Consider the following 14746-nt stretch of genomic DNA (forward strand, 5'->3'; position numbering starts at 1 on the left):
AAAATTCTATAAATTAACTCTTTCACATCCACGGAAAGGATGTTTCACAGAATGAATTCTACAGAATCCGTATAATTTCCATCAGCGACTTCGCATTGTTAAATAACCATATTTAAAATGTCGTTCATGAACGATTTTCTATAGCAAAATGTGTAGGTATTATTTATCTCGTCTATTAATGTGAAAAAGCTAAATAAATATGCGCATACATGCCAGTATCCTTCTGAAGGAGCTAAATATGTTTCCACGTACCTATAACGTCCTTGTTAAAGGTCCATCCGCCTATCGGTACGCATTTCTCACCCCACTCGTCCTTGAGCTTGAGCTCCTCAACCTGTTCGTCGGTGAGGCCCATCATGTCATGGGGCAGCATGGTGCCGTGCTTGATCAGCTCCTCGATTTCTATTTTTCGAAAAACACAGACCGTGGTGCACGGTTAAGCGTAACTCCGCGTAATTATTATCCCGGCGCGACGTGTGACTAATATTACATGGTGCGCAGGATGGATGGGTTCATAAACTCGGCCCTCGACTTCTTATTACGCGCTGTTATTACAAGCCGCGGGTGAGGCCTTCCACGAGAGATAATCGTTAATGGATTTCTCGCGTTAGCGTTCCGTACAGGAACCGAGACTGACTATAACGAAGCAGAAAAGTCCATTGGAAATGGTAAAAAAATCGTCGAGATTCGACTAGTACTCGTGTGAACATACGACCACGTACAAATGATAATTCATTGCTTTAAGAACGTATGTAATTGCTAATGGAGAATTGCTTCCTTGGTTAGCTGTATTTAATTGATCGTAAATTGTTATTCTCTTTCGCGGATCAAAGTGGAAGGTCAATCAGTCGTTGGGTGGAAATTATTAGTATTTTTTTGGTATTAATTAATGTCTTTGTAATTTAATATAGATTTATAAATTTGGAATGTTATACAAGTCTATATATATATATATATAGATAATATACTGTATATATGTATATATATTATATACTGTATATACATACATACATATATATATATATACATATATACATATATACATATATATATATATAGGAGACCTTTTGTAAATATTTTCCTTTTTAAAAATTAAGACTAATATTATTAATCCGAGTTTTGTAAAATAACAACAATGATAATTCTACTATCGTTTCCAGTTATGACCAAGAGCATTGAAAGAACATAAAAAGATTGCGGGGGTAGTCATTGAATAAAGCTAAGAATGGAAGCTATTTCGTGTTATCGAGTAATTTTATGTAATAAAATCATTTTATATTATTTTGTGTTGTTAACTAGAATAGCTACAAAGTATAGTTGTGTATATATATAAACATTTAAGAACAAAAATTTTTACAACATTCATTATATTAGAAAAAATACCAAACTTGAAAAGTTCCCTCAATATCCAGAAAGGTTCAGGTTCGAAGATAACGAAGAATAAAGACGTAAAATCTCTCTGGTCAAGAAAAATTTATAAATAAGCGGCAGCATGTAGACAATGTTAAAACGCGTCATTGGATTAATGGCACAATCGGAGATTAAATGAAGGGATACGTAACTTGTTATCGTCAATGAAATCATTGGCATTCGTGCGGCCCGCGGTAATGCTCGATAAAATCGTACGCGTTCGGTTTGCGAGGGGCCGTTACATACACGTGAAAATAAAAAGGCCGAGAAAACGGTAATAATGCGTTGTACGTTGTTACCTCGGGACAACTCATGTACTTAGCTTGCGATCCCGCAGTCAACTGTGCCTAAATAAAGTGCAACTTTCCACGGACAAGCGAACGTTTTCTTTTGCCACGCTGTTAGATATGTCATCTTTCTCGATCTGATCCCCCCTTTCCGAGATACAAGCGATCATTACCATAACATATTCTTGAGACTTTCAGCCGACCGTTGTAAATAATAGTAATGTCGTATATAATGTCTTCAATCCGAGCCTCCACGAGTGTATCGTACAGAAACTGGCTCTCGTCGCCTTTCTTCACGTGCAGCCGAACCATTTTCTCAGAAAACTTGGAACAAAGCGTACGTGACCAGTTTCAGCTTCTATTAGTATGTATTACTTTATTTATATGAGATGCAACGAGCGATAAACATCATAGTCTTTAACGATAGTCTGGAAGACTCTACCAGTGTGATTAAAATAATCGATTCATAATTTTTTTTACAGAATTTTGAGAAAATAATGTAAAACTTTAAATTCAGAAGGTATATTTTTTCAGCTACATGAGGAAACATATCACGTAATATGTTATATTTCGCGTTAGTAATTAAGAATTAATATGGTTACTAAAAGGGGTTCATATGACGTTCAGATAACGTTACAGTGACAGACGTTCTGCATATTGTATTGCTGGTAACATGAGATACTATCATTTTCATTATAAAATATTGGAAACATTAATAAGAATAATGAAGTTAATTAATTCTAGGGTATGTTTATCGCTTCTCGTGATATGATAATACTATAATATTGTAAATATAACAATGTAAATAGGTTACCTTTTCAATACAGCTAGTCGGTTCCAAAGATTTGGTGCTGTCAGTCAATAAAACAAATTGTTAATCGGTTTGACACTTAACTCACTTAAGAATTCCAAGGTAAATTATTCTTCGATGAAAAAATGTATCTACTTGATGTTGGAAACGAGACGTATGCAACACGTGTTACACGATAATAGAAATTGACAGTACCCTTTGAAGCGAAAATAGCAGCTTATGTCCGGCTAACTGATCGAAAAACGGCAAGATCATAGCACGAACGTGAAAACGCCAATGCATTGCTCGTGGTAACGCGAAGTATCGATTAAACAACTCGTGATAAATCGTTTTTAACTTTAACTGTATTGTCCATTGCACAACTGAAAATCGTAAATACGCGAGCTGTAACTTGATTGTTTCGAAAAAATGCGTTTAGGAATGTAATTAAATGGCTTGTACGCGAGGTGTACAAAATAAAACAATCTCGTTTAATGAGTATATAATCGTGTTTCATTATTGTATAATATACATATTTACATATTCTAGTGAAACACGGATTACAAGAATAAAGACGACCATATATCGTTACAAACAACGGAGAAACATTCAGACGCGCTTTCTCTCCTGCTCTCTCTCTCTCTCTCTCCCCCTCTCTCGTTCTTTCTCTCTCTCTCACTCACTCACATTTGCGGTGCTTCCTACTGGCGTTTTTTGGACACAAAAATATCATCGATATATTTCTTTCTTCTCCATGTAATTACTCTATGTGTCAATAATATAATAATTATATTAATAATAATAATTAAATATTCTCGACGTAGCGTTCGTAGAATAAAAATCTATACACTTATATCCGATATCCGTAACTTCATCTAACTTGTAAATGACTAGTATTATGTTAAAATACACTTATAATTCGATTCGATGAGGTGTATTATTTCTCCAGGTCGTTTTTTTCCGATTCGGTATATTTGTATAATATATTTTTTTCTTTTTCTTCATTTTCTTTTAAGGTGTAAGGGGAGTCTGAACGAAGGTGGTCCCTATGCGTTAATAGTACATGCACAAACGTATCTTGAACGATGACGGATTCGTTCTAAATGCTCGACTGGCCGAGAACAATTGAAAAAAACAGTTTCCCGGACCACCGGCTCGATTGACATTTACAATTTCAGACAGACAATTAACAATAGACTCTATGACGATTTTTCAACGCTTCAACATCGATAATACGAGTGACAATGACAATTGCTTAATTAACGCGAGTTTCACATTGTATGCGCCCGATTGCAACGGGCGCGAGAACTTACATATTTACTCAAAATCCTTTCGCATTGCTCGATTAAATCGGATTAATCGTAAGATTAGGGCATTATAGGGGAAGGAGACGTAATTTTACGACGATTTGAAAAAGAAATGCAATTTGAAATCGCACGTACAGAAATATCGAACGCAAGTGGACCGCGTTGGACGTCCAATTTTCACGTTGTTAGCTTTTCTTGTATATAAATGGAATACACGTACATAGATTGTATAATTGCGTATCCACTACAATAATTTTACACACGGTCCTCGTGGTAATCTAAATCGCGACATGTACAAAAAGAATCGATCTGAAAGAACCATGTCCCAAGATACTCGTTACGACGGCGCGTGATATGATACAATAGAAATATTGGCATTTGGTCCGAAAGAAACATACAAAATAGGGGTTCTTAAGTGCTAAACAGTGAATTAATAATATTGTGCGCGGCTTCATTCTCCTATCGATCGCTTGCATATCATTTGGTGAGATTAAAACATCGTGCGACGCGGAATATTACATACACAGATTGCAACAGCATTTTGTAGCGACTACAAATCGAAAAATATTCTACGTCCATTGTCTCACATACTTCGCGTATATTTTAATCGATACGATTATTGAAATCATTCTATCTAACCATTGAAAAAGGCAACATTATTTGCTACGTTAGCGTTCTTCTTCTTTACATCGAAACATCGCAAAAGATTGTATATTCCACAATGTGTTATCGCCGAAGATAAAAAGCATCGCTCAGTGAAACTTCGATTAACATTATAACATGAGACTACGGATATTTGCAAAAATAGTGCGCTGTATCCTACGTACACGGGGGAAACACGTACTAGCCCATTTTTAAATTTCCTTCGATTCGGTCTCCTGCCTTTTTTATGTTTATTTTTCTTTTTTTTTCTTTAAATGACTTTCACGATCACTGGACGGCAAGATCCTTAGACAATAAAACGTCACACCGAGAGAATTTTCGTCTAGAATTACGATAACAATAAATTCTTTCTTCTTCATCCTCTAACAACACGATTAATAATAATTCGTCTAATTCTATACATCTCAGGCTTCAACAAAAAATGCTTCACATCGATTAAAGCTCGTGCATGGTAGCGTTAACATTTCTGTTTTGCATTTCTTTTTTTTCTTTTTTGTTTCCCTTATTTTCAATTATAAATATCATCTCATTAATCAACTCGAGAAACGCATGACGGGATTCATATCTTTGACAGCGAGTTGTCCCATTATATCCTCCAAGATCTCTTAACTTGTTGGTCATGGTACCGATGAAGTGGGCGCGATTTGAATTCTTCTTTATTCCTCGTCAATGGTAGGCTGAACCTGTAGCACATCCTTCAGGATCCTGTGTTCTTCATGCTGATCATCCTGATCCTGTAGAGTAAAGAAAGGACCGTGCAACGAAGATCGTTGCACGGTTGCCTCCTCTCAGACTTTACTCTCAGGACCATCTGTCGTATGCTTGAAGGAGCTGCGAATTTTACTGAGGTGAAGGGCAGCGAGGTGGCCGTAGCTTTTGTTGTACCATTCTGGAGTGCGTCCTCTGCAAATAAAATTAAGCATAATAGTATTAAGGATTATGATTTAAAATCATATATGAATATAAAAATTGTAAAAAGGTTAATATGAATAGAAAATAAATATCTTTTATTTAAATTTAATGGTTAAGGTTGGGATTAACGCGATTTAAAGTATTTAAAGCTATTAATCTTCAAGGATATTGATTCATCAATCAAAATATTGAATCGTCAATTCATAATTTTTCATATTTTTAAGGATTTGAAATTTTTTTACAGTGTATATAAGAAGATTATCGATTTCCTAAATCCAAAGAATACGTACTTTGTATCCACTCTGGAGAGATGCATAATCCGTGATTTACCGCTACCACAAGGTTCGATAAGATAGCGCGAGGCTAAAACAATACCACGTGTTCCACCAGGCATAACAGGAGCATCCGGATGTTCTACGGATGTTTCTACGATGACGCAGGCTCCTTTAGGGAGATCGTTACGCCAGGATCTACACAATGCAACATTACATAATTTACAACTCGACCCTCCCATTTTACACCTCTTATAAATCAGTCTTGCTATTTGTCACGTTCGGTTTCTCGATGCAATTGAATATCGTGCCTCTCGAACACGAATACACACCTTAGCACACAATAATCCCTAGCAGGAAGAGGACTCATGTTCCCAGTGGCGTATTGAAAGACCTCCACGTTGGTGTCCAGTTTATTGACCAGTCTGTACTTTAAAAGCTGAGGATCCCAGATATGCCTTTCTCTCAGAACACGATGAAGAAGCTCGTTCGGTGGTGCTTCCACCTCGGTTGACACTCGCCACAATCGGAGCGGATGTCCATCTCCGACCTTCTTGTATGCCATTTCCACTGTGCTATCAGCTGGATTGTGCACGGTAACCCATCCTCGACTTCTGTAAAGGAAGTATAGATTATATGGCTAGCTGCATGTATATAATATATTTTTTAAATGAATAATTTTCGCTGAAATTGGATGAAAATTATAGAAGAATTCTAGGTAGAAAAATAACACCAGGACTTGTATCAAAAAGCCTAAAATGAATGGTATATGAAAAAATATATAACGCGATGAAAGAAACAAGACTTTACGAGAAATCATCCAAATGCCAAAAAGTGTAAATGGAAGCATAACATTTTTTGAAGAAGATCCATCATTATATTAATCATAAACAAAATTACTACAAAAGGGAAGACAAACTTCAAATGTACGTACTTCTCACGCGCCTCCTTCAATAAGGCCGTAGTGCAAGCGTAAAGATATCCTCTCCAATCCTGCTTAAGTTCGGATCCCAGCTCCTCCAAAGCGACCGGTACGCTTTCCTCCATGTAATTGAAATGACACTGCGTCAACATATCCGAGGAGACCTGATGCAACGAGAAACAGAGAAAAGGGGATGAGATTAACTCGTATTTCCCTTCATGATTCGTGAGAACATATCCGAATAATACACACATATACATATGTATAAATATATACGTATATATATCTCAGATTCGAGCGCGATCACAATCGCCGTTTCGAGACGACGACGGATGACGCTCCTCTCGAACGACCTGGACGTTCGGCATCGAGCCACTCACCATGAATAATTCACGATGCATCTTGACCAGATACAGAAGACAGTCGTGAGCGGCTTTGTTTTCCGACAGTTCCCTCTGATCGGGAATGCCCACGGTCTTTCTCCTACGTGGCGATACGCTGCTCGACCTGTTGGTCACGTTCGTGTTACTGTGGTTGAAGTGGAACAGGCTCGGTGCCAGGCACACGGCCAGGTTCGAGGCTGTCATTTGGTTGTAGGGAGCGTTGCTCGCTACGTGGTTCAAGAAATCGAGCAGAGTCTCCAACGCCTCCCGATGCTCGTCTGGCAGAAGCAGCAGCACGCATTGCACCGCGTCCGGTCGCAGATCAACAGGTACATCTGTAACAATTATGGATACCTGTAATTACCTTCGTTGCCGGTTTTAATTTAGTTTACTAATAAGTCATTAGGTCAGAACGCTTACGAGATTAAAGATGTATGGATATCAAGAGCGTTCTGTATCGGTCTCATTCTGTCATCGATAGGGATACTAACATATAGATGTACATATATACTCACGTTGGAAGATGGCGATGAAGGTCTCGGATAACTTGTTGGTTAATAGCGCTTCCGGCAACTCCCTGAAATACTGCTTAACGAGATCAGCCACATCAAAGGCCTGCTGACCATCAAAATTAATGTTATCCCCGAGAGTCTCGGTCATCATTTTCAATTTCTGTATCCTCGATTTGACACCGCTCTTCCTAAAAATTCCAACTTGGTCGAGAGCGTTCGCTCTCAGCCACCTCAACGCGATTTGAATACACTTTGGTAAAGCCTGGCCGGTCCGCTGCAGAGATAACAACAACGGTACCCCGAAGACTGTCTTATCCTTATAATCAGGGGTCTTTATCTTCCTGATGAACTTTGGCAATTCCCAGTTCCAACCCGTACGATGAGTTGGACAGTATCGTTCCATGCAAGCGGTCAGTTTTAACAGAGCCAATTTCCTCAGTACCAAGAGTTGCCCGCAGGACATCGAGGCCATAGCTCGTGAACACAGAGGATCCAGCGGTTCAGGATACAGTGATCCCCTTTGAAAACTGTGCCACCTAACAACGGTACCCTTGTGCCTCGGAGAATCTTCTTCCTGATCCGAATCACGACTGGCTACTGTCGAACTGCTCTCTTGACTTCCAGCGAGTTCTGAACTCCTGGACCTCGATTTTTCTCTGTAAACCGTCACTTCCTTGGACAAGGGTTTACCCTCTCTGTACGGATCGTCGCGATGTCTGAAGCTCTTGTGCATCTTGTCTTCCCTCTTCAACGCGGCCACCTTGTCTTCCTTGTACCTTTCCTGACTTTGTCCCGACAACTTGTCCCTGTACCTTTGCGACTCCTTCCCAAGATTCAGGCTTCCTCCGCGACTATTTATGGGAGTTTTGGTCGGCGAATCCTTGGGACTTTGGGGATGGGCAGTCACGTACTCTAACACTTTAGCATGATTGCTGTTAGCGTCTCTGAAATACCTGTGTCGCCAACTGGTAGGCTGACACTCGGAGTCGCTGAGCGCGCCTTGATCCTCTCGGCCACGATGCAAAAACCTTCTCGCTCGATTCATCTTCGTGCGTGTCGGCGTAGGCGTCGGGCCACCTCCTTGTGACCCGTCAGAGCAATAACTCGACGAATCGTCGCCGAACGGACTAGGCGCGTTGGTAAGAGGCGACGGTGGAAGATGATAAGGAGAAGCTGGTAACGTGACGGGTGATCCAGGCACGTGAAGCGGCGAACCAGGTAAAAGGTCGTTGAAAGACACCGGCGCGGGCCCCGTAGGTGATACGTCCACGCAATTCAACTCCTTCATCTTTTGCTGCATCGACATCACGTCTAGAATTTGCGGGCCACTGATGACGATGCCGTCGCGGTTCTGGTGCTTTCGCCGTCGGGATTTCAACGACTCGACTCGCCTAAGGAAAGCTTTGGCTCCATCCCTCAGTCTCTCGGAGCCGGTTCTTCGAAATCTCGGGCCGATCTCATCGGGAAGCGTACCAGGTGGTAAGCTACTGTATCTGAGAGTGTCCAGCATCGTATCCTCGGCCTCCTCGGCTTCCAGTCGATCCTCCAACGAGTCTTCCTCGGATTGCAAGTTCTGCCCAGCAATCGCCTGTAACCTCTCGACGTTGGTTTGCGTTACGTCGCACACGCGAGACCAGCGTCTGGTTTTCTTCTCGAACGTCCAATTCTCGCTGAGGGCGCACTGTGTATCTTCGTCCGAATCATCGCCGCCACCCTGCAACGATGTAAACGTATTGAGCGTGCGAAAATTAAGCGAGAGCGGATTTCAACGGTGCCCTTAATTAAAAGGAAAGTTACGAAACGCGACCTTAATCGTGCGTCTCATTTGCATAAGTAATAGTCATAAGCAAGAATTCTATCTCCTTCCATCTTCGACCATGCCTGACAGGTTTTGACGTCAATAACGTACGATGTAACGATTCGTTTTGGGATTTATTAAAAGAACGCCAAGATCTACGTCTATATCAATAAATTTTGGATTACACGCGGCAATATGTGGTTACCTCGAACTTGATCTTTTTTATACTATTACGGTAGTGGGGCTAGTGGAAGATTACAACGAGCTAATGACGTGATTCAGAGGAGACGTGACTCATGATACACTCCGGTCGACCATTGGAGAGTGTGGAGAAACGTTTCGTGCAAGATTAACGACTCGTAGCGAATGTTTAGCAGCCACCAGTGGCACTGGTTGATAATCAATTTGCGTTTGATGTAGCGACAAATTAAGGACCACCGTCGAGGACGCTATCGTGTCGTGTAATTAATTGTAGAAAGCGTTTCAAGCCCCGTTGCTTTTACCTATGGTCTCTCGCAATCGGCTGTGACACCGTACGTAAGTTGTGGAAGATGAATGATTCTTCCGGCAGGCGTGAGAAGAAAAAACCACGCCTTTATGTTACGCCAGTTCTGCCATGAAAATACCGTTTTTTAAAGAACGAATCATCTCCATGCATTTTACACGCTTTCTGTTTTAGCGTAGTATTACTTTGGTTTGAATACTCTTGAAATCTTGAATTTCTGACTTACATAATTGATATTTCACATCGGTTGTATATAATAGCGAACTTAATAAGGCATTAATCGCATTTTGCTTTCCTTGTTCGTTCAGTAGCTAATTATATTAACTTCTTTTTTTTTACTATAATTGTTGTATTCGATATACTATATAAGAAACGCAAAGAAGAGAAGAAGAGAAAGGAGAGTTACGTAATGTATGTGTTTGCAAATGTACACAGCTCTTGAGTAAAACTTCATCTGAGCACAGACACCTTTAACAGTATTGTGTCACAATTATAATTTCTGCTAATTAAATTATTGAACCCAGTAAATTATCACCATACGATTGCAAAATACACAAACTTCGCAATTTCTCTATTCGACTATTTCTTGACTTTGTATTTTACGGAACTGATACTGGTCAACTTACTATTGCAAAATCAACTCAATTTTTGCAACTTTTCCATTCGGTTAATTGCCAACTTCATGTTCTGTCGAATTTGAGAAACTATCCATTTTAGCCCGACAAACTATCGATTCTATCTTATAACTACAAAATCATCTCAAACTTTGTAAGTTCTTCATCAAACCTCGGTCTCAATCCGATGTTCTTCTACTTTCCCACAATGCAACTCTGAATTACCATTTCACGCTTTATTATCAAGCGGACAGGCGAGCCGAGAGGCTAACGTGGGATTCGACGTCTGGAAGAGCCGGATCGGGGCTACAGATGACTAAACTGAAACGCTGTTCCTTCCGACGACCGTAGGCAAAGCCAGTCCGTTTTCTAACAATAAAGCCGACGCTCTGTTGCTCGTTACGAAACTTGACGCCTTTGTTGTTTCCACGTAGGGCATCGGCAGGACTGCGAGAGCCAGTCGGGAGAGTGTGTGACCTTACGTGATCTTCGCCACATGACAATGGACCAAGTTTCACCTCGTGTCGCTTCGCACGGTTTCCATCGGTGGCATCGTGGCGTACAGCTAAACTCCTCTTCGCGCCGCTCGCTGTCTAGGAAGCGAGCATCACGACCTAACCATCTAGTACCGCGATTTTTTTTCCATTCTATTTCGTGGCGATGCATGAGGACATAATGGAAGCTATGCCTCTATGTTGACACACGCCGATGAATTCGAAACTTGGCCTCAAATGTGTCTAATCGCTGTCACGGATGTACCGTTTCCCTAGCTTTCATGAAATCGTTATGAATGGGTGGGAGGATCTTAAGTGTTAGAGAGAATGTGATGATTAATACTCAGCTGCATTGAATTTTATTTTAGGACACCAAATGTTCTTCACAGATCTTTAGGTGTATTTTCTAAAGGTATTTGACGAGTAGAGAGTAATATAATTTCTGACTTTAGGAAATTATCGGTTCAAAAGCTAGTTTGCTTTTAAGAATTACGTTGGGTTTGATATGGGTGGTTATATTCAAACAATAGTAAATCAAGAATTTGCAATAGTGAAGTAGAAACTAGAAATTCTGCTGGAGAATAACTTTTCAGAATAAAACTTTTCATGCAATGCATATTGCTGTAAAATTACTGTATACATGTATTGAACATTAAGAAAGGCTTCTCCTACGTATAATGAATTTTATAATGTTTATACTTTGATACTTGTTGCAAATGAAAGCTGAATCGAAGCATAAATGTACGACAGTGGAAGAATGAACGACAGATTCGTGAATGTCGCTTATAAGAAACCGAATCACTCCGTAGAAAGCTTATCGCGTCATAAAGGGATTGAACCTTAATGATTGCGGTGATGCAAGGAATAGACGAAGAGTATTTATGGATATTTACGTTAGCAGCTTAACGCTGTACAATCTGTTCTTTTTCCTTAGGGTGTAACGTTATTACGGTGATAAATTTTAATCGTAAACGCCATGCCGAGCAGTGAGATCGTTAAACGAAATTACCAGAGCATTCGAGGAAAGGGAAACGCGTAAAATGACATGCAAAGTGTTCTCCCCTCTTTCCTTCTCCTTTTTTTTCCTCCTCCTCGTCTTCTTTTTCTTTTTTATTCTTCATCGATGAACGTTACGAAGTCAGACAACAGGGCCATTTGATTACGTGAGAAAATAATCAACGTGCTCGAATGTGGGCCATGGTTAAAAATACACGGCATTGCAGAAATGGGATATCCGTTAAGAATAAACGGACTCCCGACCGGAATAGATTTTTCGAATCTTCGATGTCTCTCCAGACGTTCACCATTCGATCGCTCATTCTAACAGAAGCTATAACTTCCTGTCACTGAATTAGAAGAAAAATTTAGGTGATACTAAACGTCCATTAGAATTTCGTTACGAACGACAACCTTGACACTTACAAGATTGTATATTATATCCTAAATACATACTTCTTAAATTAATCAAAAAAAAAAGTAGGACTTGTTTATAGAAAGTTTCCTATGAATTACAAACTGGCTTAAGATAGTACTGTTTTTAACACAGTGTTCCTTTTTTCATGCTATGCTATATCCGAATATAATCAACATTCCACTACATTATGTATATTTTACTAGCGTGTATAGGGACAGCGTGTTGTAAAAATAGAATCAAAGAATTTAAGGCTTCTAGTATATAGTACTCATCAAGGGGAATGAAGAATGTTGAGTAAACGTAGGTTCTAAATTCAGTGCTGTTGGTGTAAAATGCAATTTTCTTTCTCCTTATAGGGGTAGCTAATGAGTTTCATTTACTCGCCCATAAGAAATAACGTAGTTGAATTGCAATATTAAATGAAAAATGCAGTATATGTCAGACAATATGGAACAAGGTGGGAATGTTGAAAAATACACATCCGTTAATTCACATAATTTACATATGACAGTCTTGTAAATTATGTCCCATGCCTTTCTATGATTTTTTGCTGATATTAGATATTCCTATCTTAATTTTTTTTCAATTGACGTACTGGCAATCCCTGAGTAAGGCTGTTGATTGGTTTAATGTTATTTATGCAAATATGATCATTATGTCCCATGTTATTCTTTATCACCAATATACACCTAATATATTATTCAAACACATATTTCTAAATCTATTTCTTTATTCATATCCAGTATATTCCCACGAGACGTAACTAATTCACTTACAAATACACAATTTTATACTTCATTACAAAAAACCTGATTCCTCTATTTATATCTATATCTAAATAGCTCGAATAGTTGATTCTAGATTCTACACTCTTTTTACGACATACCCTAAATCCTTAAAGTCTTAAACGCATACTTTTTGACACTCTGTATATATTTCTCGAACGAAATTATCGAGAAGCAACGATTGACGAGCAGTAATTCTTGTGAGACGGAGAAGAATGTGTCTCGAGGTACACCCCGTTGTCCAACTGGTCCGAACGAAGGGAACCTTATCCTCAAGGAGAAGCGGGCAAGTCGAGTCGGAGGAGACGGGGAAGCCTCGTTTCGCGTACGATTATCGGCGATCCACCACTTATATTTCTCTTACATATCTGCATTTCCGTTCCGGCGTGTTACCACACGACGTGACGATTCTCGTACGTGAGTTATTTCCGCGCGGGTTCGTGCTAACCAACGAGCCGTGTCGCCCCACGTTGCTACGACGTCACTTCCGTCTAGGCAGGTTGAACAAACCCTGGTGTTTTATGCGTGACAATGGCTCGGGAATGGACTCGTAAAACGAACAGTGTTTCGTACGAGTTTTATGAGCTTCTACTATTTATTCTGCGCGAATGTTAGTTTATCCTTCTTTTTTAACTGCCGGTTACGTGTGTCTACTATCTAGAGAGAATAAAATTTCCCTCTCTCCTTCTCCAATAGGACGCACGTTCTTATTATTTTTAGAGTCGATCGAAGTTTTCAGATTCAATTTACACGTCAACTGTGGTTCTTGAATCCACAATAAAATTACTTGCTTTGAGGATCGATATTTGAAGATCAATTACGTGACATAATTCGTAAAGATTCTGTGATGATTCTGTGTTCTTATAATTCAAATTCCAACTCTGATAATCCAAGAAGTATATATGGGATTAAACCAAGCACACGTCCAATCTACCGTAATATCGGAGCGAGTTACATCCAATCTCCACGTCAAATCTCTAACAGCTAAAGTTCCTTCATAAACAGTATAAACTTTACCACAGGATATAAAGACAATCAAACTTTTAGAAGCCGCAGACTATCGTTCAACGTACTCATCCGATTAAAATTCGTACTATGCATACTTCGCGTGCTTCTTAAATTACCAAGCTGGCAAGTCAAACGAATAAAAGTCGCACAACGTTCATTGCACTCCGAATTTAGAATACGATGACGGTACAATGACCCAGATCGCCGTTCTCGCTTATTAAAAGGACCCTTGGCACATTAGTCGTAGCCCTCTCGCGTTAAGTATCAATTAAACGTTGCCTCGCTCCCGATCTCGTCGTCCCTTGTAATTGGTCCGTCAGACCAACGGATCGCACCCTCTAAATCGGTAATATATTTCTGATTGGTGGAGAACGCGTATGAGAAACTCGTACAAAATCATATACTTAATCCTGCTACGTTCTTCCAGTCATTTTCGATCCAATTACGTTGCTTTAATGTTGAAAGGTATTTTAGGTTTAAGGGGAAAAAAAAGAAAAGGTTGTTATAGATGTATACAATTCCTCGTTTTAATTTTACGTTACACACCATTAACACTTTTGAAATATTTTTTATTAATAATTGGAGGATCGTAATAACGCTAAAGCTTTAAGTCTATAACTTTTCAATTTATGCAAAAGATAGTGTAATCAAAATTATGTTTATTAAATGC

At 39.4% G+C, this 14746-nt stretch overlaps 2 protein-coding genes across 4 annotated transcripts in view; both read right to left on the bottom strand.

The window, feature by feature from the left end:
* The window catches only part of LOC122567026 (cilia- and flagella-associated protein 298), a 104916-nt gene extending 104454 nt beyond the window's left edge, over positions 1–462 (bottom strand). Inside the window, exon 1 of the mRNA XM_043725105.1 lies at positions 253–462. Within this exon, the coding sequence (XP_043581040.1) occupies positions 253–373 (121 nt within the window). The 5' untranslated portion in view covers positions 374–462. The remainder of the gene's footprint in view (positions 1–252) is intronic.
* Positions 463–2977: 2515 nt separating this feature from the next.
* LOC122566990 (rho GTPase-activating protein 7-like) overlaps positions 2978–14746 on the bottom strand; it is a 352400-nt gene continuing 340631 nt past the window's right edge. For all 3 annotated transcript variants that reach the window (XM_043725034.1, XM_043725023.1, XM_043725043.1), the window contains 6 exons: positions 7462–9172; positions 6944–7281; positions 6576–6727; positions 5974–6255; positions 5660–5839; positions 2978–5360 (listed from right to left, as the gene is read on the bottom strand). In XM_043725034.1, the coding sequence (XP_043580969.1) occupies positions 5246–5360; positions 5660–5839; positions 5974–6255; positions 6576–6727; positions 6944–7281; positions 7462–9172 (2778 nt within the window). In that variant the 3' untranslated portion in view covers positions 2978–5245. The remainder of the gene's footprint in view (positions 5361–5659; positions 5840–5973; positions 6256–6575; positions 6728–6943; positions 7282–7461; positions 9173–14746) is intronic.

The sequence above is a fragment of the Bombus pyrosoma genome, linkage group LG1, assembly GCF_014825855.1.
Source record: "Bombus pyrosoma isolate SC7728 linkage group LG1, ASM1482585v1, whole genome shotgun sequence".
NCBI lineage: Eukaryota > Metazoa > Arthropoda > Insecta > Hymenoptera > Apidae > Bombus > Bombus pyrosoma.